This window comes from Pteropus vampyrus, unplaced genomic scaffold (genome assembly GCF_000151845.1).
Source record: "Pteropus vampyrus isolate Shadow unplaced genomic scaffold, Pvam_2.0 Scaffold106, whole genome shotgun sequence".
NCBI lineage: Eukaryota > Metazoa > Chordata > Mammalia > Chiroptera > Pteropodidae > Pteropus > Pteropus vampyrus.
Window position 1 is genome coordinate 5,835,283 of NW_011888887.1, and position 27,868 is coordinate 5,863,150.

Sequence of the window (27,868 nt, forward strand, 5' to 3'; positions counted from 1 at the left end):
CCTTTTTTCTGTCTAAGCCACTTCTCTGTGACAAAACAATATCCCCATCCCCACAATGATTAATGTTGATGATGAATAATATTTTGAATAGCCTCCATATGCATTTTATTTTTGTTCACTCACCATTTTGCTTTGCTTTTTGTTTTGTTTTGTTTTTACTACCCCTTCCTTTATGTCTTTCCCTTTCCTTTTTCTTCATTTTCCTCCTTGCTTTCCTAGTGTTGACCACTGTGGGCATTGCTGAGCATACCCAGTGCTAGGAATCAAGGGAAAATACTAAATCCTAGTATAGTCGATATTTGACACTTGCAGGTATAAAAGTAAAAAAAAAAAAAAGATTTTTAAACATAAATAGGTAGTTTTATAGAACTTACTAACAAGTTGACAGATAATTCTTTTTCATGAAAAAAATAAGCTTTGCTTCTTGCACAGTTTCATTTAGAATTTTCACTATTCCTAAGGATAATTATTCAGCAGATAAAAAATATTAAATTAATTAGGGCACTGTGTGCAACAATGAAGAGTGTTTGGAAAGTCATTATAATAAAAATAAGTTACTTTTTTCTGCTTACATTCAGGAAGACCTAGTATTAAAAAATAGCCACCTTCATTATTGACAGGATACAGTATATGTGCAGTAAACAGAGTATAATGCTCATTTCACCCAGTAAAGCAAGGGGTGGAGGGTGGAGTAACTGGCAGAAAATGGAATAGTTGCCAGTTGTACTTTATAAGTGTATTACACAAAAGTTTTTCATAACAGTGTTGTAATTTGTAATTCTAAAAACATTTAAATTATATATTCTTAATTCTTTGAGGTTTTTTTCCTAATGCTTAAGTTATAAACTTGGTACTAGTTTGTTTTATTTTAGATTATTATCCTTTTCCTCTTGCCCTTTTTAAATTAGGGGGACTGCAGGCCATTGCAGAATTATTGCAAGTGGACTGTGAAATGTATGGGCTTACTAATGACCACTACAGTATTACATTAAGACGATATGCTGGAATGGCTTTGACAAACTTGACTTTTGGAGATGTAGCCAACAAGGTATGTTTTCTAAGATCCATTTCTTAAGACAGCTCAGGTATAAGTTAGTTTACGCTCATACAAACTGCTTTTTACTGCTTTCCTTTTTGTCACTCCTCATTAAACACTAATAAAAACCTGTGCTTCACACTCTACTTTATATCCTTATTCATTTGGTTGTCTAATGACTAAACAAAGGCAGAAGATGGAACACAGTGGTGGATTTATGTAATCGCATTTAAAACATTGTTCCTAGGAATGACAGCAAAAATCTGAAAATCTTGATGACCAGTGCAAGTGTTACACACATATTGGTTGCACCCAAAAAGAGACCTTACCTTAAAACCCTTTGCTTATCATTACTTATCATTTATTCACTTTATTTTTCCAGTTTGCCAAGAGAAGAACAGATAGCAAAGGATTAGAAGAGTATTTGTCTTTCACTTAAGTAATCTGATTCTAAAACTTTTATTGGGTGAAATATTAGCCGTAATTAAAATGAGACAGTTAAAATTAGATTTGAAGTTTAGTTGTCAAGTAAAGCTCAACATCAGGTTTCCTTGTTAGTGACCCTCTGTTTATATCTGCTTTTACAGGCTACACTCTGCTCTATGAAAGGCTGCATGAGAGCACTGGTGGCCCAACTGAAATCTGAAAGTGAAGACTTACAGCAGGTACTACTTATAATTTCAAGATGTTTTTCTAGGATATGAGCGGGTTAGTATCCTTATTTAAATTCATTTAAGCTGTGGCTCAGTATTTAGTATCCTGTTTAAATTATGGTTTACAATTATACCAGAATAAAGGAAAATAATTATATTGTAGGAATTCCTTTTGTCACCATAATAGCATTTGGAAGAATTTCTTTCTTAATAGATTTCAACTTTTATAGCATTAAAAACAAAAAAGCAACTACTATAAATCATTTTTTACACAGATTATTCTAAATTTGATTCATTTGCAGGTAATTGCAAGTGTTTTGAGGAATTTGTCTTGGCGAGCAGATGTAAATAGTAAAAAGACATTGCGTGAAGTTGGAAGTGTGAAAGCATTGATGGAATGTGCTTTGGAAGTTAAAAAGGTACCCTTGAAAACATTCAATACTATAATATGGATTTTACCTTTGGATGCTTTTTTGCTGCCCTCTCTCACCCCTGAGATTTCCTAATTTCTGACCTATTTATCTCACCAATCCTTAGTCTAGACTACTTCAAACTTCCAGAGTATTAAGATGGAAAAGATTGTGTGGTGGCTTAGAGTAAGTCAGGGTTTCTCAGACTCGGCACTGTCGACATCTTGGACCAGCTGTCTTTGTTTTGGGAGACTGATCGGTGTCTGTGGGATGTTTAGCAGCATTCCTGGACTTCGTCCACTAATTGTCAGTAAACCCTCCCCTCAGTCATGACAGTCAAAAATATCTCCAGATCTTATCAAATGTCCCCAGAAGGGAGGAGGGTCAGAATCAACCCCAGTTAAGAATCACTGGTATTAAGTGTTACATCTCAATCTCATTACATCTTTAAATCTCAATCCCCCAAAATCCTCAAATTTTGATGGTCATCTTATAAAGAGGTGATCCCCCAAAATCCTCAAATTTTGATGGTCATCTTATAAAGAGGTGATCATACTCAAGGGTGGGGAATCCCCAAATAGCAATTCGTTTATAAAAGCAAATATCTCGCAAGTGGGATATCCATTTTAAAAACTGGGTTTTTTTGTTGTTGTTTTTTGTTTTGTTTTTTTAATTAAACTTGAAATTTGAGAGGTACTAAGCAAGTCTTATATTAGCTAATCTGAGCTTCCTTTCACCCAACCAGTCCTCTTAGACCCGCAGCCTACATTTTTTTATTCAAAATTTCCTTTTCAGAAAAGGCAAAAGTTTTGTTTTTTTCATTTGTTCATTTATGTATTTTTGCTAAATTATTTTATACCTGGAAAATCTAAGAAAATCAACTGAAAAAATTATTAGGAAAAAAATGTATTTAAATAACATATTATAAAGTTAATGTTGAAATATACTTAGAGTCTGCGTAAAGATACCTTTAAAATACTACTGAATTGACAGAACACTTGTACTGAAGCTGCAGAAAAGAATGTTTCTGAATGTCCAAAAAGTACTTGAAAAGATACTCACCAACATTTGTAATCAGGGAAATATAAATTAAAACTACAATGAGATACCATTACACATATTACATTGGTTAAAATTTAAAAGATTGACTAAGTGTTGAGCAGCTGGAATTCTCATGCACTGCTGGTGGGAATGTAAAATGGAATAACCACTTTGAAGAACATTTATCCGTGGTTTAAAGTTAAACATACACCTACCTTACAACCTAACTTACTCCTAGTATTTACCTAAGAGGAACAAAAATTTATGTTCACCCAAAGACTTACACACAGATGTTCACAGCAGTATTATATATGATAGCCAAAAACTAGAAAGAACTCTAATGTCCATCAACAAGGGAAATGGGTAAACAAATTGTGGAGTATCCACAATGAAATACTGTTCAGCTATAAAAAGAATGAACTGTTGATACATGCAGTAATCTGTAATGATAGGAAACAGAGAAGTAGTTGCCTAGGGTTGGGGGGTGGATTATAAGGAGCTACTAGGAAATTTAGGGGGATGAAATAAATGTTATCTTGATTGGAGTGACGGTTTCATAAGTATACACAGACCTCAATAAAGCTATACAAAAAAATTAGCACTGTGCACACTTTATGGCTCCTCATCTAAACAACTATATTTTCAGAAAGGTTTCCTATGTATTATAGGAATTTGTACTGCTGCTGAATAGTTCATGACTTTATTATCTTTCAAGGACCTCAGAGATCTACATACAAATTAATTGCTACAAACCAAGAAAGCTAGATTAAGAAACACATAGGGAACATAAAAAGACCATTATAAATGGAAAGACATACTCTATTTTTATAAAAGAGTTGTATTTTAAAGATCATTTTTCCCTAAATTCATATATAAATTTTAAATGTAAGTCCAAACTTGGAAAAAAAATATCAGAAATGTATAATACCCAATTCTGGTTTTGGCCTGCTTCTAGTTAGCAGTATTAGAATTTATTTGCTCCCTCTTTTTCTACGTTCAGTGCAATAGTCATTATGGACATTCTCTTTCTCTTTTTAATTTATCGTTATTTCCTTCTCAACTTCATTTACTACTAATGACCAAGAGAATCAGACCTTCCATGTTCTCCATGTGTTGCATTATTTTAACCAAATTTAACTGGCTGTTACTCTTTTATACAATAGAACTTTTTCTTCACCTGTAGTCTGTGCCCCAAGTGTTGCAGTTCACTCAAAGATATTACTCCCTTACTCTTGTCTTTTATATATTCTCTACTGAACATAGAGAAGAAAGCCTTTTATGTTTCACTTATCTATAAGAAACCCAGTTTTTTGAAAATTTAAAAATTATCTTGCTTTTTCTAACTCCTGCTGTTTCTCTTTTTCCTATAACAACCAGGACCCTGAAGAAGTCACTGGCTCCATTTCTTTTTTTTCTTTCCTTTGAGTGAGTGATCAGATAGATTGAGAGAGACAGAGAGGACCCAAGATAGAAGCTGTAGTGTTTTTATAACTTAGTCTTGAGAGACAGCCGATCACATCTACCATATACTATTTATTAGAAATGAATCATTAAGTTCAACCCAAAACTCAAGGGGAGAGGAATTAAGCTTCACCTCTTAAGAGGAGAGTGTCAGAGAGAGAATCTTTGGATATACCTTTAAACCGCCACAGAAAATTACTTACCTTCTTAGTGTGTTTCCTTATCTGTAAAATGGAGATATCAGTATTACCTACAACACAGAGTTTCTGTTAACCAGAGTTCTCCAGAGAAACGGAACCAATAGGATGTGTGTGTGGAGAAAGAGAGGGAGAGGGGAGGGAGAATGGAAGTGAGAGAGAGATTCAGATTGATTTATTATAAGGAAATGGCTCACACTATTAGAGAGGCTGACAAGTCCTCAGATCTGTAGTTGGCAAGCTAGGAGCCCAGGAAAGCCAATGTGTTCCAGTCTGAAGGCTGGCAGGCTCAAGACCCAAGTAGGGCCAATGTCTCAGTCTAGTCTGAAGGCCAGAAATGACCAATGGCCCAGCTCAAACAATCAGACAGAAGTACCCACTTGCTCCATTTCTTAACCCGTATACCTTCTTCAGTCCCTCCTAATTTTTTTTCTGACAAAATCTAGATTTATAGATTAATTTGGGCTTTTATTTTCTGCCTACAGCTATATTTGATACTTTTTGATCACACACCTTATTGAAATCCTCCCTTTGTTTTTACTATCTTCAGCCCCTAATCACTTCTTGTTTTCTCTAATTCTAACTATAAAGCTTCTTTGAAACAAAACCCTTAGCCTTCTGCATGTAGTCTCATAGGGAGCAACTTCTATTTTTGTACCTTCCCCTCTTCCCCTGGGCCAGTTGCAGTTTAAAAGCTCATTCTAAACTCTTGCTGTTATTCTGTTCTCAGGATACTTTGAATGTCCCACCTTTATGTCAATCACAATATAATTAAAATTAGTGAAAGCACTTCTTCCCTGCCTCCTCATAGATAGTATCCGAACCTGTTCCTTGGATTGTTTTATTCATTTAATTTCCTTATGAAGAGAATACAGTGGCTATTTATTGGGTTAAGCCCAAAATGTTTGCCCTGACATTCAAGGTCTTCTTTGACCTCTCTGACCCTGCCTCCCACTGTTCCCCAGCATGGACTTGAATCTCTGCATCTTCTTTCTATACTTCAGTCCTCCCTTTCTGATTCCCATTTACATGCCTTTCCTCATTCTACTTCCTCTGCCAGGAACAACTGTCTTCTCTTCTCTCAGAACGCACAATTTTCTACAAAGCTGATCTCCGTGAAATATTTATTTGATTAAGTTTAGGTGGTAACAGTCTTTCCTTTAGAGTACTTTGTTTCATATATGGTTTTGCATCTCCCTCTCTCCCTCCCTCCCCAACTAAATTCTTTGCACCTTCAAAGCAGGTTATCAGTTTGCTATGTTAATATTCTCTGGAGTACCTCTAATTGTGATAGGCACAGAGTAAACTTCTAATGGATGTTTATTCCTTGATCGATTTGTAGTAAGAGGAAAGACTGGCATCAGGATCATGGCAGGTTTTGATCAGACATCTTTAATTGTATATGCAGAGTATTTCTGTGGAAATTACAATTTGACAATTTACTGCAATGTTGTATACCAGGGAGTTCTGGTTTTTGTAATTACTTTGTTTCTTTGGGAGTTTTAAGAACTGGAGTTTTTTTCCACTACGCTTTCTTTTTAATAGTTATGTTGTTACTTTTGAATCAACTGCATATAAATATATGTGTTTTTATACAACCAAATTATTGTACATACTGCTCACAACTTGCTCTTTTCATTGAATAATACTTCTTAAATATCATTCTATATCATCATATAGAGAGTTTTTTGTAGTTTCTGTTACCCTGAAAATGTTATCTTTTCAGAATGTACATCAGTTCTGTTTCATATCCTAATGTAAGCTCTTGTAAGATATGTGTGTACTCTCTAAATACTTAGAATAAATTTCATAAAGATCATTAGTTTAATATTTTATTCTGCTTGTTTTATGGGGATATCACTGACTTAAGTTCCATTTGGTATTTTATGAAAGTTTTTCTAAATGAGTTTTTCTAATACCTTAGGAATACCAGTGAGGGCTGAGCAGCAGGGGGGATAAAAAAAAAAAAACTTACTCCATAGAAGTAAATCTAGAAGTTAGAAGAGACAATTCACACTCTAATTAGATGACACATAATTTGTTTCTTAATAGGAATCAACCCTCAAAAGCGTATTGAGTGCCTTATGGAATTTGTCAGCACATTGCACTGAGAATAAAGCTGATATATGTGCTGTAGATGGTGCACTTGCATTTTTGGTTGGCACTCTCACTTACCGGAGCCAGACAAATACTTTAGCCATTATTGAAAGTGGAGGTGGTATATTACGGAATGTGTCCAGCTTGATAGCTACAAATGAGGACCACAGGTAAATACAGAGTTTTATATTACTTTTAAATGAATTAGTAGAGAATTCATTCCCTCAAAAAGACCCATGCGTAAGCACTGTTTTGTGTAATTTTGCAAGTTCTAAGCTAAATTATATTTATTGTGGTGAAAAGATAACTATTAATATCTAATTCATTCATTAGTATATTTTAATAAAAGTTCATAGTATCATAATGATGTCTAGAAGTAAACAAATGATAGCTGAGTGATATAACTCATATGTAGAGAGAAAACTAAGTCACAATAACAAAAACAAAACCTATGGGTGTGATCCAGAATACAGTGATTTACATTTTTCTAGTGGTTTCTTAACATCAGTGATCATAATGTTATTTAGCAACAGCCATTCATCCAATCTATTAGAGCTGTGAAACTAAGAGAGCACCTCCAATATGAGGCACACATTTTCAGAACTTGGGCTCTGTATTATGTCAACCAAAATATGGATATCTTTCACAGCATATTTATTTTATTCAGTATTATTCCTGTTTTACTTTTTTTAAAAAAGATAATATACTTTTAGTAAAAGAACTTGTAAAGAATATAAACATCTTTTAAGATTTTGATGTATAAACCACAAGCCTTATAGCCTTTTCTGCTAGGCAAAGACTTCTTAAACTCAGTAAGTGCTCAGGAGTCTACTGGACTACTAAGAGAAGACCACCATGTTAAAGTTTATTGTACACCCTCACCAATCAATTTTATAGCCCACTAAGGCTGGATGTATTATTAAACTTCAGTTTACCCTGCATTAAACAAGCTGTAGCTCTTCAAGTCCCAAAGTTCATTTTGCTGATTCTCAACCCTTAATTTTATACTTAGGTATCTTTAAATGTTTTGAAAACCTTCCTTTTTTTTCTTTATTTTTAGAAATAACAGCTATACATACAGTTTACCAGAGAGCACTTGTAACAGGCAGTATCACAAAATCAAGCTAGAGACATAAAGATTACTCTAAAAATTAGTTTGCTGATCTACATTCTTACATCATGCTCCTTGACTGCATAAAGATCCTTTGATGAAACTACCACAAAGTCCCCGTTCAGCATAAGATTTCATGATACATTTATAGTTCTTAAATTGGGAAACTGTCACCATGTAAATAAAGTAAATGTATCTGCTCAAGAAAAAATTTTAAAAGGTATCAGGTCAGAATTGGAAATGCAGAATGGGTTAAAATTAACACTTGTACTTCTTTTAGTCTGACAATTAAGTTTCCTAAAACAATACCTTAAATAAACTAAGAACAAAAGGAGATATGGAATGCTTGGAATTTATAGTATAATTTGACACAATTTTATTATGCCTGTTAATAAGTTTTAGTAGTTATCTTACTATTTAAATTTGTTTTCTATCCTTCTATGTGTTCTTACTACAGATTTTGACCTTAACTTTATGATATTTTTATTTTCAGGCAAATCCTAAGAGAGAACAACTGCCTGCAAACCTTATTACAACACTTAAAATCTCACAGTTTGACAATAGTCAGTAATGCATGTGGAACCTTGTGGAATCTCTCAGCAAGAAACCCTAAAGACCAAGAAGCATTATGGGACATGGGGGCAGTCAGCATGCTCAAGAACCTCATTCATTCAAAGCACAAAATGATTGCTATGGGAAGCGCTGCAGCTTTAAGGAATCTCATGGCAAATAGACCTGCAAAGTATAAGGATGCCAATATTATGTCTCCTGGTTCAAGCTTGCCATCTCTTCATGTAAGAAAACAAAAAGCCCTGGAAGCAGAATTAGATGCTCAGCATTTATCAGAAACTTTTGATAATATTGACAATTTAAGTCCCAAGGCATCTCATCGTAGTAAGCAAAGACACAAGCAAAGTCTCTATGGTGACTATGTTTTTGACACCAATCGTCATGATGAAAATAGGTCAGACAATTTTAATACTGGAAACATGACTGTCCTTTCACCATATTTAAATACTACAGTGTTGCCTAGCTCCTCTTCATCGAGGGGAAGTTTAGATAGTTCTCGTTCTGAAAAAGATAGAAGTTTGGAGAGAGAACGAGGAATTAGCCTAGGCAATTACCACCCAGCAACAGAAAATCCAGGAACCTCTTCAAAGCGAGGTTTGCAAATTTCCACCACTGCAGCCCAAATTGCTAAAGTCATGGAAGAAGTATCAGCTATTCACACCTCCCAGGAAGACAGAAGTTCTGGGTCTACCACTGAATTACATTGTGGGGCAGATGAGAGGAATGCACTAAGAAGAAGCTCTACTGCCCACACACATTCAAATACTTACAACTTCACTAAATCAGAAACCTCAAATAGGACATGTCCTATGCCTTATGCCAAATTGGAATATAAGAGATCTTCAAATGATAGTTTAAATAGTGTTAGTAGTAGTGATGGTTATGGTAAAAGAGGTCAAATGAAACCTTCAATTGAATCCTATTCTGAAGATGATGAAAGTAAATTTTGCAGCTATGGTCAATATCCAGCTGACCTAGCCCATAAAATACATAGTGCAAATCATATGGATGATAATGATGGAGAACTAGACACACCAATAAATTATAGTCTTAAATATTCAGATGAGCAGTTGAACTCTGGAAGGCAAAGTCCTTCGCAGAATGAAAGATGGGCGAGACCCAAACATATAGAAGATGAAATGAAACAAAGTGAGCAAAGACAATCAAGGAGTCAAAGCACAACTTATCCTGTATATACTGAGAGCACTGATGATAAACACCTCAAGTTCCAGCCACATTTTGGACAGCAAGAATGTGTTTCCCCATATAGGTCAAGAGGAGCCAATGGTTCAGAAACAAATCGAGTAGGTTCTAATCATGGAATTAATCAAAATGTAAACCAGTCTTTGTGTCAGGAAGATGACTATGAAGATGATAAGCCCACTAACTATAGTGAACGTTACTCTGAGGAAGAGCAGCATGAAGAAGAAGAGAGACCAACAAACTATAGCATAAAATATAATGAAGAAAAACATCATGTGGATCAGCCTATTGATTACAGTTTAAAATATGCCACAGACATTTCTTCCTCACAGAAACCAGCTTTTTCATTCTCAAAGAGTTCATCTGGACAAAGCACTAAAACTGAACACATCTCTTCAAGCAGTGAGAATACATCCACACCTTCATCTAATGCCAAGAGGCAGAATCAGCTCCATCCAAGTTCAGCGCAGAGCAGAAGTGGTCAGACACAAAAAGCCACCTCTTGCAAAGTTCCCTCTATCAACCAAGAAACAATACAGACATACTGTGTAGAAGATACCCCAATATGTTTTTCAAGGTGTAGTTCATTATCATCTTTGTCATCAGCTGAAGATGAAATAGGATGTGATCAGACGACAAAGGAAACAGATTCTGCTAATACACTACAAAGAGCAGAAATAAAAGAAAACAATGGAACTAGATCAACTGAAGATTCTGTAAATGAAGTTCCAACAGTGTCACAGCACATTAGAACCAAATCCAGCAGACTCCAGTCTTCTGGTTTACCTTCAGAATCAACCAGACACAAAACTGTTGAGCTTTCTTCAGGGGCCAAATCTCCATCAAAAAGTGGTGCTCAGACACCTAAAAGTCCACCAGAGCACTATGTTCAAGAAACTCCACTCATGTTTAGCAGATGTACTTCTGTCAGTTCACTTGATAGTTTTGAGAGCCGTTCAATTGCCAGCTCTGTTCAGAGCGAACCCTGCAGTGGAATGGTAAGTGGCATTATAAGCCCCAGTGATCTTCCAGATAGCCCTGGACAAACCATGCCACCAAGCAGAAGTAAAACCCCTCCTCCTCCTCCTCAAACACTTCAAGCTAAACAAGAGGTACCTAAAACTAAAGTACCTAATGCTGAAAAGAGAGAAAGTGGACCTAAGCCAGCTGCGGCAAATGCTGCGGTTCAGAGAGTCCAAGTGCTTCCAGACACTGATACTTTGTTACATTTTGCCACAGAAAGTACTCCAGATGGTTTTTCTTGTTCATCTAGCCTGAGTGCTCTGAGCCTTGATGAGCCATTTATACAGAAGGATGTAGAATTAAGAATAATGCCTCCAGTTCAGGAAAATGACAATGGGAATGAAACAGAATCTGAGCAGCCTGAAGAATCAAATGAAAACCAGAAAAAGGAGGCCGAAAAATCTGCTGATTCGGAAAAAGACCTATTAGATGATTCAGATGATGACGATATAGAAATATTGGAGGAATGTATTATTTCTGCCATGCCAACAAAATCTTCACGCAAAGCCAAAAAACCAGCCCAGAATGCTTCAAAATTACCTCCACCTGTTGCAAGGAAACCAAGTCAACTACCTGTATACAAACTTCTGCCATCGCAAAACAGGATACAAACACAAAAGCATGTTAGTTTTACACCAGGAGATGATATGCCACGGGTGTATTGTGTAGAAGGGACACCTATAAACTTTTCCACAGCTACATCTCTAAGTGATCTAACAATAGAATCCCCTCCAAATGAGTTAGCTGCTGGAGAAGGAGTTAGAACAGGGGCACAGTCAGGTGAATTTGAAAAACGAGATACCATTCCTACAGAAGGCAGAAGTACAGATGAGGATCAAAGAGGAAAAATGTCATCTATAACTATACCTGAACTGGATGACAGTAAAACAGAAGAAGGTGATATTCTTGCAGAATGCATTAATTCTGCCATGCCCAAAGGAAAAAGTCACAAGCCTTTCCGTGTGAAAAAGATAATGGACCAGGTCCAACAAGCGTCTATGACATCATCTGGAACTAACAAGAATCAATTCGATGGCAAGAAAAAGAAACCTACTTCACCAGTAAAACCTATGCCACAAAATACTGACTATAGGACACGTGTAAAAAAAAATACAGATTCAAAAAATAATTTAAATGCTGAAAGAAATTTTTCAGACAACAACGATTCAAAAAAACAGAACTCGAAAAATAATTCCAAGGACTTCAATGATAAGTTACCAAATAATGAAGATCGAGTCAAAGGAAGTTTTACTTTTGATTCACCTCATCATTATACACCTATTGAAGGAACTCCATACTGTTTTTCACGAAATGACTCTTTGAGTTCTCTAGATTTTGATGATGATGATGTTGACCTTTCCAGGGAAAAGGCTGAATTAAGAAAGGAGAAAGAAAATAAGGAATCAGAAGCTAAAGTTAACAGTCACGCAGAATTAACCTCCAGCCAACAATCAGCTAATAAGACACAAGCTGTTCCAAAACATCCAATAAGTCGAGGACAGTCTAAAACCATGCTACAGAAGCAGTCCACTTTTCCCCAGTCATCCAAAGACATACCAGACAGAGGGGCAGCAACTGATGAAAAATTACAGAATTTTGCTATTGAAAATACTCCAGTTTGCTTTTCTCGAAATTCCTCTTTAAGTTCTCTTAGCGACATTGATCAAGAAAACAACAACAACAAAGAAAGTGAACTTATCAAAGAGACAGAGCCTGCTGACTCACAGGGAGAACCAAGTAAACCTCAGCCATCAGGTTACGCTCCTAAATCATTTCACGTTGAAGATACCCCTGTTTGTTTCTCAAGAAACAGTTCTCTCAGTTCTCTCAGTATTGATTCTGAAGATGACCTGTTGCAGGAATGTATAAGTTCTGCAATGCCAAAAAAGAAAAAGCCTTCAAGACTCAAGGGTGATAATGAAAAGCATAGTCCCAGAAATATGAGTGGCATATCAGCAGAAGATTTGACACTTGATTTGAAAGATATACAGAGACCAGATTCTGAACATGGTTTATCCCCTGATTCAGAAAATTTTGATTGGAAAGCCATTCAGGAAGGTGCAAATTCCATAGTAAGTAGTTTACATCAAGCTGCTGCTGCTGCATGTTTATCTAGACAAGCTTCATCAGATTCAGATTCCATCCTTTCACTGAAGTCAGGAATCTCTCTGGGATCACCATTTCATCTTACACCTGATCAAGAGGATAAACCCTTTACAAGTAATAAAGGCCCACGAATTCTGAAACCTGGGGAGAAAAGTACATTGGAAGCTAAAAAGTTAGAATCTGAAAATAAGGGAATCAAAGGAGGGAAAAAGGTTTATAAGAGTTTGATTACTGGAAAAGTTCGGTCGAATTCAGAAATTTCAAGCCAAGTGAAACAGCCCCTTCAAACAAACATGCCTTCATTCTCTCGAGGAAGGACAATGATTCACATTCCAGGAGTTCGAAATAGCTCTTCAAGTACAAGTCCCGTTTCTAAAAAAGGCCCACCCCTTAAGACTCCAGCCTCCAAAAGCCCCAGTGAATGTCAGACAGCCACCACTTCTCCTAGAGGAGCCAAGCCATCAGTGAAGTCAGAATTAAGCCCTGTTACCAGACAGACATCCCAACAGGCTGGGTCAAATAAAGGGCCTTCTAGATCAGGATCTAGAGATTCCACTCCTTCAAGACCTGTCCAGCAACCGTTAAGTAGACCTATACAGTCTCCAGGGCGAAACTCAATTTCTCCTGGTAGAAATGGAATAAGCCCTCCTAACAAATTATCGCAACTGCCAAGGACATCATCCCCTAGTACTGCTTCAACTAAGTCCTCAGGTTCTGGGAAAATGTCGTACACATCTCCAGGCAGACAGATGAGTCAGCAGAACCTTACCAAACAAACGGGTTTATCCAAGAACGGCAGCAGTATCCCAAGAAGCGAGTCTGCCTCCAAAGGACTAAATCAGATGAATAATAGCAATGGGTCCAACAAAAAGGTAGAACTTTCTAGAATGTCTTCAACTAAATCAAGTGGAAGTGAATCTGATAGGTCAGAGAGACCCATATTAGTACGCCAGTCAACTTTCATCAAAGAAGCTCCAAGCCCAACCCTGAGGAGAAAATTGGAGGAATCCGCATCATTTGAATCTCTCTCGCCGTCTTCTAGACCAGATTCTCCCACTAGGTCCCAGGCACAGACTCCAGTTTTAAGTCCTTCCCTTCCTGATATGTCTCTGTCAACACATTCATCTGTTCAGGCTGGTGGATGGCGAAAACTCCCTCCTAATCTCAGTCCCACTGTAGAGTATAATGATGGAAGACCAGCAAAGCGCCATGATATAGCACGCTCCCATTCTGAAAGTCCTTCCAGACTTCCAATCAATAGGTCAGGAACCTGGAAACGTGAGCACAGCAAACATTCGTCGTCCCTTCCTCGAGTAAGCACATGGAGAAGAACTGGAAGTTCATCCTCAATTCTTTCTGCTTCATCAGAATCCAGTGAAAAAGCAAAAAGTGAGGATGAAAAACATGTGAACTGTATTTCAGGAACCAAACAAACTAAAGAAAACCAAGTATCCACAAAGGGAACATGGAGAAAAATTAAAGAAAGTGAAATTTCTCCCGTAAATAGTGCTTCTCAGACCATTTCCTCAGGTGCTGCAAATGGTGCTGAATCAAAGACTCTAATTTATCAAATGGCACCTGCTGTTTCAAAAACAGAGGACGTTTGGGTGAGAATTGAGGACTGTCCCATTAACAACCCTAGATCTGGAAGATCTCCCACAGGAAATACTCCCCCAGTGATTGACAGTGTTTCGGAAAAGGGAAACCCAAATGCTAAAGATTCAAAAGATAACCAGGGAAAACAAAATGTGGGTAATGGCAGTGGTCCTGTACGCACCATGGGTTTGGAAAACCGCCTGAACTCCTTTATTCAGGTAGATGCCCCAGACCAAAAAGGAACTGAAACAAAACCAGGACAAAGTAATTCTGTTCCTGCATCAGAGACTAATGAAAGTTCTATAGCTGAGCGTACCCCATTTGGTTCTAGCGGTTCAAGCAAACACAGTTCACCTAGTGGGACTGTTGCTGCCAGAGTGACTCCTTTTAATTACAACCCAAGCCCTAGGAAAAGCAGCGTAGATAGCACTTCGGCTCGGCCATCACAGATCCCAACGCCAGTGAATAACAATACAAAGAAACGAGATTCAAAAACTGACAACACAGAATCTAGTGGAACTCAAAGCCCTAAGCGCCATTCTGGGTCTTACCTTGTGACGTCTGTTTAAAAGAGCTGGAATAATGAAACTAAGAAAAATATGTGTTAATTACAACTGCTATGTAGAAATTTTGTTTCAAATGAAACTTTAAAAGACTGAAAAAATTTTGTAAATAGGTTTGATTCTTGTTAGAGGGTTTTTGTTCTGGAAGCCATATTTGATAGTATACTTTGTCTTCACTGGTCATATTTTGAGAGGTACTCGATAGTTAGGAAGAAGATGGTAAAACCAAGTATATTTGTACAGTATGTTTTACATGTATTTAAGTAGCATCCCATCCCATCATCCTTTAATTATTGCTTGTCTTAATGAACACTACAGATAGAAGATATGATATATTGTATGATATATTGCTGTTATCAATCATGTCTAGGTTATAAACTGACTAAACTTACATCAGGGAGAAATTGGTATTTATGCAAAAAAACATTCTGTTTTAGTTCTTGTGAGTCCACCTAACATTATAATTAATCATGTGGCTGTGAAATTCACAGTAATATGGTTCCCGATGAACAAGTTTACCCAGCCTGCTTTGCTTTACTGCATGAATGAAACTGATGGTTCAATTAACAGTTCTGTGGTCACATGATGTGCATATAGATAGCTACAGTGTAACAATTTACACTCTTGTGCTCAAAACAAACAAAAAATCTGTGTTAACTGTAAAACATTGAATGAAACTATTTTACCTGAACTAGATTTTATCTGAAAGTAGGTAGACTTTTTGCTATGCTGTAACTTGTATATTCTGGTATTTGAGGTGAGATGGCTGCTCTTTTATTAATGAGACATGAATTGTGTCTCAACAGAAACTAAATGAACATTTCAGAATAAATTATTGCTGTATGTAAACTTACTGAAAATGGTATTGGTTTGAAGGGTCTTATTTCACATTTGTATTAATAATTGTCAAAAAGGGCCTCTTTTAAAAGCTTATATAAGTTTTTTCTTCAAATTCTATGCATTAAGAGTAAAATTCCTTCTACTGTAATAAAAACAATTGAAGCTGACTGTTGGCATTTAACCATTCCATGCATTGGCACTTAATCATTCCTGAGATTTATTTTTCTCATGTGATTAGCATTTCCTGATGTTTAATACTTTCCCACTTAAATACGTTTTCTTTTTTTACGCCACTGGAGCTAGTTCATTTACTAGCAATGTAAACTGCCTAGCATGTCCTAGACATTGAACATAATAGGCCCACATAGACTTTCTTTTTTCTTAATAGAATTTTATACTTGAAAAATTAATCGATTGTTCTTAGGTATATAGTCTCTTCCAAGCTGTCTTGGAATGTAACTCTTATCCCTTCATCTTCTCCCTGTTGCTACGGAGTCTAGAGTGAACACCTTTTATCACTCCATATATTATGGCAAAATTCCAGCAACCAAGTATAATCAGCACTTCACTCTGCTCAGAAAATGCAGGTCACAGGAGTGTCAAAGATAGATGTAATACCATTAGGATGGTCAAAAGACTATTTGAGTAAAAAACTCTGCCTGTTAAGGAAAACTTTTGTTTTTGACAAGTAGAGTTGTAGGAACAGGGAGAATCCTCCTTTGTGAAGGAAAATAAACTGATACATTTATTAACAAAGATAATTTAATATCTCTTCCCAGAATGTGTTCTAAAAGATCAGAGGATGAGGATGATAAATACATTTGTTGAATAAATGAAAATTTATTTTTAATAATTCATGCATTCTGCATTTGTAGAATGGAAAAGATGATTATGGTGGGGCACTGGGAAAAGGGGGTGAGAAGGAGTAAGCACATCTATTTTGTGCCCTTGAAATCACTTCATGTACTTAATTTTCTACCTTACTTGTGTTTATCACCTACAGGGAATGAGGCTGAATTTTTTTTTTTTTTAAATAAAATGCCAGTAAAGTGCTATGATTTGAAGTAAGGCATTTTACTTCATAGCCCATACTCCTTCCACTGCACCACTTTGCAAACACCTCAATTTACTTATTTTTGAAATATATATTTAAATTTTTGTCAAATTTTATCTGAAATCATTTGTGAATAATACGAATTTATTCTATGTATATTTTTCTCAGTCTGCTTTATCCAACGGATACACGCATATAGGTCATATTTCTTTCCTCTTAGTCCTGATTTTCTGTTTTTCCTGAATTATTGCATGCCAGTTTTTATAAACCACATCAGATTCTTTTATGGAAAGAGATGGGATGTAAACTAATTGATAAAATTGCCCTTTTCAAGAAAAGGAGAAAAATGTCTTTTTCAAATAAGGGAAAATATTGTCGATGATGGAAGTGAAAAAAGAGAAAAGGTGCCTTCCGCATGCTAGAAAACTCAGGAATTCCTGTAGGCAGCACCTACTGGGAGAAGGGCCAACCCCTTTATATTGTCCATTGAGGGAAAAGTTGCTCTATGAGACTCGAGAGAATTAGTAAAGAGGCAAATCTCAGTTCTACTTTTACAAGTTCACAGGGTGCTCCCATAACAGCAGGCCAGATAGTCCCAGTTTTGCTTATTACTTATAAATGACATACTGAGCTCAGTGTTGGGGATTAGTTAAGCATTATGACTATAAAGAGAAGTAGGAGTCAGTGCTTTATCCAGCTTTAGACCGCAGCAAACTCCTAAGGCAGTGGTTTTCAAACAAGTACATTCAAATTACTAGCTATGTTTATTAAGACAGCTGGACCACACTCCCCGTAGTTTCTGATTCTGAGTGGGGCCCAAGAAGTTGCAATTCTAACAAGTTTGCAGGTGCTGATGCTGGTCTGGAACCACACTTTGAGAACTACAGCTCTAAGTAATAAGGAAGCTCCTTGAGTGATTGCCTTAAGTTCTAGCTATTCCTCTTCCTCAACAACTGGACCTTTAATCTGACACTGTATACCAACAAATAAACTTCCCTCTCCTTTAGGCATGAAATATTTGTATATTGAGCTATACAATCTGATATAGCCCATCTCAACTCCCAATAGTGGACAAATTTACAAGAAATGAATGAAGAAGTAATTCTAAAGACAATGACTATCTGAAGGATCAGCTAATATTTCCTTCAAAACACTTATTGTAAAGGTAATAATTTCAGCAAATGTCTAATTTGGATTTGCAATAAGAAACCATGAAAAGGAACTCTGAAACGAGGGAAGACTGATTTCAGATGAAAGGAAAATGTGCCCAATTTGTTAATAAACAGCATGAGTGATTAACAATCACTTATGGCAAATCATATCAGTATTTGAGAATAAACTACAAGTAACCTGGACACTAAAAGGAAAGTTAATAGGAGAGGAATAAGAAATGAAAGATAAACCCATAACAATCAAGTAGCACCATAAGTACAGTCATAAAAAAAATTGACAATGTAAAATACAGGTTGTTACCACAAGGTTAAGTGAAGGGATGAAACTGTTGCTGAGAATAGGAGCCAGTTGCACTATATCTGAATTTATGTTTTCACTAGGTTTATTTGTATCTAAGATAGGCAAAGAAAATAGTGCCAGAATTGCAAAATAAATTGCCAAGAGCAGAAGAAAGATTTGAGTAGTCAAATCATTAACATTTACCAAACAAAAATAATTTTTCAAAAGTTACGGTGGCTGAAATAGAGTATACAAATTATTTTTTAATTTCTAATAAGCGTATTTCCTTCATTTTATGCTGACTTTAAAATACCGCTTTGTAATGTTGAAATCTATGGACTTTGACTCCTGTAAACACCGGGTCATTTTCTTGCCATTCCCCTCACTCTGTTCTGTGATCTGTCTATAACTATATTCTGGTTTTTGTTAGGACACTGTATGCTCTATGTGTATAATATTGTTCTTGGTGCTAAATATACTTTCTTCTGACATTAAGGATAATTCTTTATATTTGTGGCTTTTCACTCATTTTCTTGAAGTTATGTGATTGTTACTATTTTTAAATTAAAAATACTCATCATGTATACTAATGAAGGTGACCATTGAATATAAATCAATATTAATGAAAAATAGCTACTAAGAACAATGCCAAATATTACCTGCCCCGTCTATACCACATTTTGGAACTCAAACACTTAGCCTCACTAAGTGGTCACTGGACCATGTACCCTGTCTTTCCCCCTGACTTAGGGGAGACTCATCAACTGACCAGTGACCGAAGACTTGTATGACCTGGCTTTAAAAAAAGAAAAGAAAGACTGGGCCAATCAATTTGAAGTAAGAGTCACAAAATAAATGTCTGGTTGGCATTTGAGGGCTGGAACCGAAAGATCTAGAGTTAAGGCAAGGACTATGACTGGCATCATGAAGCTAAAACTAAGAAAGCCAACCAGTAGAGCAAGAGAAGGGAACAGATAAGGGTGTGGGGCGGGGGGTGGCAGGGAGAGCAAGTGAAAGAGTTACTAGTTCCTGGTGTTACCTCAGTGTCTCTGATTTCTGAAGCCTAGTTCTTTTCCTTGTGTTTGGGGCATGTGTGAATTTTTCAACCCACTTTGTTTCTGAAGTAACTGAACTAACAGAAAACCATATTTAGACACATCTTAGTGAGTTTTTTTAATTTGAAAGATAGAGAAAACTTCCTTAAAACTTCTGTAGGGAGAGGAATAGGTTGTCTACAAAAAAAAAAAATAGGTTGACATCAGAGTTATCTGCAATACTAAATGTCAAAAAAAAAAATATGTAGCATTTGGAAGGGAATGGAAATATTACCTAGAAATTTTGAAGCCAGCCAAACAAGTATTTAATTTAAGTACTTATAAAGAATTCTTATAGTTGTTACCAACAACACCTCTAAAAGGTAAGAGGTTCATTCTTTTAAAGAATATTAAGTAGCTCACAGGATTTGTATGAGGACCAGAAAATCAGTCTTGTGAACTAGACGGTGGAACAAAACCAAACCATACTATGAGTCTGCTTCAGTAAAGACCCAGTTTCTGTCCCTACACTCCGGAGCCCTCTGACACATCCTGGTCACAAAATATCACATGTGGCACTTGCTTCCTCACTGCAGTTTGGGTGGCTTGCTTGGGTAGACATGATTGGCAGAGGCTATGTTACATGCCTGTGCTGGATTCATAAAACATGAATTCCGCAAATCTATGAGGGGCATTTCAAAACCACTGGGCAACCAGATACCATGACATATTTCCACCAGTATTCCAGCGCCCACGCAATTAAATGGAAAGGTATTAAGGAAACAATTTGAGCAATAAAATTTTAAATGAATAAATCTGTAAATAATTGTGGTTAATATGATAATGAATCTCAATGTAAATATCCAAATAACTCAAAATTGAAAAGATGAAATTCTTAATTTTAATAATCTTAAATTCCAGGTTATTCCAACCCAAACTGGGAAATAGTATATAGAAGGGAGGGAAGATGTAAAAGTGTGTTAAATTTCTTATCTTTTGTAGGCAGTGTCAAGAGATGCTATTTTTAACCTAGAAAAATACAAATTTAATATTTTAATTGTGGTAATGTCAATATTAAAAATTAAATAAAACTTTCCATCCAAATCATTTGCCAAAAATATAACAACTAGGGAAACTTAAAATTTCAAAGGACAGGAGAAATGGCAGAGGGAGAATTATCCACACAAGCATAAAATGACAGAGTACTACCAAATAATGAATAGATTAAGTGTAGAGTAAAATAACCACTCTCAGATTGGAGTCAAGTAAAAAAAGCCCTCCAACTATACGACATTAACAAGACACACTTAAAATGATCCAGGGTGGATGAAATTAAAAGTACAACTACACTTGCACAGGCAAATGCAAAGAAAGCAGTGATGGAAAATTTATGTCAAAGTGTAATTCTGAATAAAAGGCATCAAACAATGAAAAGATGAACAGTTTTACGATGCTTTCTTTAAAATGTGAAACGATACACCATCAAATATATGAAAATTACAAATACAAAAATTGAAACCATGGAACAAGTGAGACTTAATCTCACAAGATATACACAACTGAATGCTTGTGTCCCCCCAAAATTCATATGCTAAAGTTCTAAACCCTGGTGTGGCTGTTTTTGGAGATGGGGCCTCTAAAGAAGAATTAAGATGAAATGAAAGCATAAGAATGAGGGTCTAATCTGATAGGATTAGTGTCCTTCTAAGAAGAGACGTCGGAGTGCTTGCTCGCGCGCACTCTCTCTTTGTATCTCTGACTGTCTGTCTGTCTGTCTCTCCGCCCCTCCCACTCCGTCCCCCTTCACTTAAACACAAAGAAGTCATAACAAGAAAGCAAGAAAGCAGCTGCCCGGAAGTCAAAAGAAGGGGCCTCAGAATGAAACGTACCTTGCTGGATCCCTGGTTTTGGACATTCTGCCTCCAGAACTGTGAAAAATAAATTTCTGTCCCTTAAGAAAAACACACCAAAAGAAGTTATGTAAAACCATAACTAAAAAGGGTGGATCTTAAAGGATGATTCTCAGAGGTCCTTTTCTTTAGCTGAAGACCTTGATAGGTTTGGGATCTGGAAAGGTAAGTCTTGAGTTTAGGTGAAAGGATGGTTAGAGAAAATTTCATAGGTTTGCTTAAGAGAGGCAAGAATTTGGGATTATTGGGGGTACTCCAGGAATAGGAGGGACTGGGGAGCACAGATGGGAAAGACAAAAGGAACGAGGAAGCAACAAAATGGCAAAAAGTCGTGGTCCTATGTCAGATAGCATGGCCAGCGAAAACCCTCGTGATGCAGTGGCTAAAATGATTTTAGAAACTGAGACATATACTGTTTCCGTTGGACCCCCAAGTCCTTTGCAAAATCTCTGCATTCACTTGTTTATAATTTTCAGAATCTTAACAACTGCAATTAGCTTTGCCATCACATCAATAATTACTTAAATCTAAGTATAATTTAGATTTCAGTGTTCTTCACTGTTTCCTCTATATTACACATCTTTCATTTTTTTCAGTTATTTATGTTATTATAATTTGGCTTGAGTGGAGTATGTCCTCAGAATATTGTTTTTCCAGAAAAGGTTAGTCAAGGATATACTTTCTAAATCCTTCTTTAAAATTGTTTTCTTTTTCCCTCACACAAAGGACAATTTGTATCACAATGTTGGTCACAATTCTTTTTCCTCAAAACTCTTCTAATGTATACTGTGGCTAAGAAATTGAAATATCAGTCTGGTTTTTTTTCCCCCTTTAAATAACTTTTATTTCTTACCTTAGTGTTTGTAAGATTTTGTTTCTATCCTTGAAATAAAAAAAAAAAAAAATTACTGACACAAGTCCTGCTGTGTGTGTGTTTTCCACAACTCTGTCTTTTAATACTGAATCTTTTCAATCTTGAGTTTGCAGCTCAGTAAATGTCCTCATGTTATTGCTGCTCCTTTATCACTTCCTTCTCTTATTTATCAAGCTATAACATAAAGGGTTTGGAGTGGATGCCAAGTTCAATTCAACCTGTCTACCAGAATGGCCCTCTCCATCAGACACCAGCCCAGATCTTGTTGGCGACAATGCTTGCAGGAGTTCTCGATGCCCACAAGTTGCACTATGTCCACTAGAAGTGGGGAGAACGTCTGTCCGCCACTTTGGTGTTAACGTTTTCCACAAATGTGCCGAAGCAGTGCTGCTTGTGTTCAAATGCCCTAAATGATTTTTCAAAAAGCAGTCTCATTAAAACAAGTTTTACTTATTTACCCTCCTGACCCAAGATAGAGATGTGAATCTAACAGAGGCTGTATATGGAATATAGAAAAATCTTAGTCATAAACACCAGGTTGTTCTCTGAATTCTCTACCTGACAATGAAAGCTCTGTTATTCAAGTAGTCATTCTGGGGTAAATTCTCAAATCTGTAGAAATTGACTTCCAAAAGTATGGTAGATCGTATTTCTGAAGAAGGTACAATATCTCCCATCCCACATGCTTTTTTGCAATATGAGTCTTATTACCCCTCCTTTGAATCTGAGCTGCCCCTGTGACTGCCTTGACCAATAGAATGCGAAGGAAGTACCAAGACCAGGCATTAAAAAGGCCTGGCAGCCTCCACGTTGCGGACTGCAGGAAGCCAGCCATCATGTAAGAAGTTCTGAAACCACTGTTAGGAAGTCCTGAGACTACCATGCTGTGAGGAAAGCTGTTAAGGAAAAGTTATTCTGACACTCATTAAAATAGTAAGGAAGACTTTATTTAATAGGGATATTGCAGTAGGGGAGAGAGATCAGCTTACCTCTGAAAGCAGCAAAGACGGGTGGAGATTTATAATGAAAGAGCAAAGAGATCAGTAGATGGAAAATTACTAAGAGGAGAAATAAAGGGTAGGGTAAGTTTAGGTTGCTAAACTAACCTAACAGGATTCTTGTTGAAGGCAGAGCAAGGGTTTATGCAGACAGTCCCGAATTTACAATGGTTTGATTTAATGATTGTTGACTTTATAGTGATATAAAAGCAATACTCATAATAAGTCACATGAGATATTTAATAACTTATTATAAAACAGACTTTGTGTTAGACAATTTTGCCCAACTGTAGTCTAATGTAAGTGTTCTGAGCACATTTAAGGCTAGGCTAAGCTATGATATTCAGTAGATTAGGTGTATTAAAAGCATTTTTTACTTATGATATTTTCAGCTTATGATGGGTTTATCAGGAAGTAACCCCATTATAAGTTGAGGAGCATCTATCTGTATATCAGAGGTGGGGAATGAGGAATTTGATCACATATTGAGGGTGATCAGATATCAGGTGTTGGGGGGACTCTCGCTAAACTTACTATGATGGTTAATTTTATGTGTCAACTTGACTGGGCTAAGAAAACCCAGATAGCTGGTAAACTGTTTCTGGTTGTGTCTGTGAAGATGTTTCTGAAAGAGATTTGTGTGTTAATTAGTAGAGACTGAGTAAAGAAGATCTACCCTCACCAACGTGGGCAGGCATCATCTAACCCACTGAGGGCCCAAATAGAACAAAAGGGCAGAGGAAGGGTGAATTCTCTCTCTCTCCTTGATCTGAGACATCCATCTTCAGCCTTGGACTGGGAGTTACACCATCAGCTCCCCTGGTTTCTAGGCCTTTAAACTCAGACTGAATTATACCACTGCTCTCCTGGTTCTCCAGCTTGCAGATAGCATACTGTGGCATATCTCAGCTTCCGTAATGGCATGAGCCAATTCCTATAATAATTAAACTCCTCTTACATATCTTTTTGGTTCTGTCTTCGGAGAATCCCAATACGCTTAACTTTGCAGGATTCTCGCTAAAACTGGGCTAGGCAGGCTGAAGATGGAACAAGGGCCAAGGTCAAGGCCTAAACCAACAAGAGGACTCAGAGGAGCCGGTCTCAAGTTTAGTCAAGGAAAGAACCTTTGTCAAAGTTCAACCTAGCCATATGGACAGGCTGCACCACAAGGAGAGGGAGGTGCCCAGCTAGACTTCAGCTGTTCTAGCCATCCCAGCTGAGGCAGAGACATAGGAGTGAAGAAATCATTTTGAATGATCTAGCTCCAGTAGATGCCACATAGATAAGCTATTCCTGTTGAGCCCTACCAAAGTGCAGTTTCATGAGCAAAAAAAAAAAAGATTGTTGTTGTTTTAAGGCATTAAGTTTTAGAATGCTTTTTTACACAGCAATGGACAAGTGAAATAGGGCAGACTATTCCATTAGTTAACCAAATATACCCAGGCATGCCTGAATTCTCTGATGGGTTCAACTCAGGCCCAGGCTGGGATGGCCCTGCTATCGATGTATGCATGTCAGTCTCATCCTTTAGACTTTTTGAAATTTGAGCAAGAGTTATTTTATTATATCTTTTTATTATATCTATATTTTATTATAGCACCTCTCAAGAGCATCTGTTATATAGTAGCTTCTCACTATGTTCTTACTGGATGGATTAGAGGCCAATGAGTGATCTGTAGCACAGAGATTATCTAATCCACTAACTTCTTCCCCTTCTCGCTCTTTCTGTCAATACTCAAGGTCGCTTTACTCACATCTCCAGCAGCCCGCTCCCACCTACACACACATTTACATCACATCTCTTCTTTAACCCCTTTTCTCCTCCTGCTTTCAATTCTTACTCAACTAGCTTAGGAAAATTTCTCTTGCCCGCCTCTATCTTCTCTTTCCACGTTTGTGAACCCCACCCCTACCAAACAGCCTCAAAAAAGACTGATAGGTTGAATTTAGTGGCATAAGGAAAAGGAAGAGAGTTTGATAAAAATTTGATTTGAAAACAAGTGCCATCGATCTCTGAAGCCCTTTCATCATCTCCACAATTTTCCATATCCAACTTCATCCTCCTTTAATTGGACTTGCTTTAATTTCCACAAGCATAAGCATTTAAAAACTTTTATATTTGTTACTGTTTCTTTAATCATCAGTGTGGTACCAACATTGCTGTCTCCACCCACCCTCTTTTCTTTGTACTTTTATACTACTTCAACAATAGTGTAGAGTTAAATAAGAGTTATAGATCTAGTATAGAACTCAAAAAAATATTAGCTCCATCATTAACTCCATTAGTGTGTATGAACCAGGAAATGTAATCAATTTTAAAATGGATCTTTTTGTCTCCACTTATTTATTTTAAGAAAACAACTTCATGGTAAGTAGGGTACTACATATATTAACCCTGGGACTACCTGGTTCATTTCCTCACTACTTCCACAGCGTATATAAAATGTTAATTTTCTGAAAAGAAAAATTCGAATTTCGAGAAACAACTAGTATAAAAGCAAAGTCCAAAAGCAGGTAAACTATGTCTTCTAAAGATTGGTTCATTTCATCCCTAAATGTTTTGTTCGATCTGGTCATTGCATGACATTTTTAACAGGAATCACGTACACTTTAGAAAGAAATAAGACTTATTTATCAGCATCGAATTAATCCGGTAGTGCAAAGAGGGCTGGGAGGCGGGAATTGAGGGCACAGAGAAAAATCAGGGGCTGGATTCCAGTCAGACTAGCTGAAAATCTATGCTCAGCCATCATTAGCGTGAATGGGCAAATAACCCCACTGATACTAAGCTTTTGGGGGGATTTTTTGTTTCTTTAGTGTTTGTTTTACCTGTAAGAGAATAGCTGTCTTACCTTGTTCGGTTTTTTGAAAAGTACCTTTGTAGGTGTGGCATGAACAGCGGCTACTAAATTGGAATGGTGTATATTTAGCTGAAGAACAAAAAAGCTGAATTAGTACTTTGCAAAAATATAGTGAATTTTAGTATAGATGATCTTCATGCTTTAAAAAGGTATATAGTCAATTTCCTAACATTTATACATCACGTTAAAACACAGTGCCAGTAATTTTGCTAGTTCCACCACTATAAAAATCCACTTAGCCAAGTAAAAAGCCAGCTGCAGGGCCCAGGAGCGGATAAAGATAAAACTTAAAGGGCATTTTCTTGCCTGCTCCAACGACCTGCTCAGAACTACACAGACTTCCCGCAGGACACAGACTGCCCGTGGCGGAATGCCCTCGTCTACTGGTGAGAGTATATAGCACCATCCAAATTCAGGGCGAAATTCGACGTAAAAGCATGAAAATTTAACCCTAGCTTAGCAACAGCGCATGCGCCCCAAACGGCCAGTTTGGGTGATACAGAGAAAGGAAGGAACGAGACGCTTTCGTGGATTCTATCGCGAGAGAAGAATTCCGAATAACACGTAAGAAACTAAAGATCCTGGCGTCGAGTGATAGGTGCCGGAACAAACGGACAGTGAGAAGCCATAAACGCGTGGGCAGGACTTCCGCCGGAAGATAGGGTGGTCTGGGAAACCTCAAAGCCGAGTTCCAGCCGGTTCTTTCCCTGCAGGTACAAGACTGCTGCTGCTGGGGTACGGGTAAAGATGGCTTGCGCCGCGGCGAGATCCCCGGCGGACCAAGACAGGTAGGTCCTGAGAAAGCAAGAGGCTTGCTGCGAGCCCACGAGTGTTGCGTCGCTTTCTCCACCCCTGAGAAAGGTTCGCCGGTGAACTCCGCCCGGCCGTAGGCTCTGCGCCTCTTTGAGCGTTTGCTTGTCCCGAAGGCCAGCAGCCCACGCTCTTCGCAGGGTCACTGAAATCCCGACTTTAGCTCAGTGTTTATCTGTACGTGAGACAAAGGATTTTGGGTGCCTCGTGGACATGACATTATGTAAAAAGGAGACAACTTAAAAAAAATTATGCAAATAATAAGTGTACTGGCAAGTCGTGGTAATGAATGAATGAATGGAATTTTGGAAATACTGCTCTAGTGATAACAGCTATGTTTTTCTGTGACAGGTTTATTTGTATATATCCTGCTTATTTAAATAACAAGAAGACCATCGCAGAGGGCAGGCGAATCCCCATAAGTAAGGTAAGCAAGTTGGCGCCTTGGTTTGAGGGGTTGGGAGGGCTTTACTGTTAGGGTCACAGAAGCTTCTTTTACTTTATTGCATTTGGCGGGGAGAACTCAGGAAAACAGTAGCCAAGAATTTTCTTAATAATGGTAAAACCAGAAAGGCACTAAATTCATAGTTGAAGGAATTTTTTAAGTGGTTCTTCATGAGCTTGTGTTTGAAAGAAGCAGGGGAGAGTTGTAAGGTTTGCAGTGTTTTTATTTAAACTAAGGTTATGACAGTCATCCCTTTAGTTAAGGAAACCAAAATCGTGTCATTGTACAATAGAATGTCCAGAATGTAGTTGAGTTTTTAAAGAAAACTTGCAGAAAATTCAGAGGTGTAGAGTTTTATATTTTTATGTCAATGATCTTTTTTGAGATGGGTAAAGTTACTTTAAAAGTTACTTGGGTTAGGAAATTGCCCACTGCCAAGTGAAGCGCCTCTGCAGCAGCTTTTTTTTTTTTTTTTTTTCAAAATTGACATAAAATTAAGAATTACTTATTTTGCAATCTAACG

At 37.1% G+C, this 27,868-nt stretch overlaps 2 protein-coding genes and 1 long non-coding RNA gene across 17 annotated transcripts in view; all 3 read left to right on the forward strand.

Annotated features, from left to right (window-relative positions):
- The window catches only part of APC (APC, WNT signaling pathway regulator), a 115,655-nt gene extending 99,562 nt beyond the window's left edge, over window positions 1–16,093 (forward strand). For 9 of the 15 annotated variants that reach the window (XM_023533622.1, XM_011365165.2, XM_023533616.1 and 6 more), the window contains 5 exons: window positions 909–1,048; window positions 1,624–1,701; window positions 1,992–2,108; window positions 6,851–7,065; window positions 8,500–16,091. In XM_023533622.1, coding sequence (XP_023389390.1) covers window positions 909–1,048; window positions 1,624–1,701; window positions 1,992–2,108; window positions 6,851–7,065; window positions 8,500–15,073 — 7,124 coding nt within the window. In that variant the 3' untranslated portion in view covers window positions 15,074–16,091. Of the gene's footprint in view, window positions 1–908; window positions 1,049–1,623; window positions 1,702–1,991; window positions 2,109–6,850; window positions 7,066–8,499 lie in introns of all 15 variants that reach the window. The other 6 variants (XM_023533619.1, XM_023533617.1, XM_011365167.2 and 3 more) reach the window with 2 other exon arrangements.
- Window positions 2,118–6,768, forward strand: LOC111743038. Its single transcript, XR_002781569.1, has 2 exons — window positions 2,118–2,599; window positions 2,646–6,768. It is a non-coding gene; the product is annotated as an uncharacterized LOC111743038 (long non-coding RNA).
- A 10,629-nt stretch (window positions 16,094–26,722) lies between the features above and the next one.
- Window positions 26,723–27,868, forward strand: part of SRP19 (signal recognition particle 19) — an 8,039-nt gene continuing 6,893 nt past the window's right edge. Inside the window, exons 1-2 of the mRNA XM_011365173.2 lie at window positions 26,723–26,878; window positions 27,252–27,327. Coding sequence (XP_011363475.1) covers window positions 26,838–26,878; window positions 27,252–27,327 — 117 coding nt within the window. The 5' untranslated portion in view covers window positions 26,723–26,837. The remainder of the gene's footprint in view (window positions 26,879–27,251; window positions 27,328–27,868) is intronic.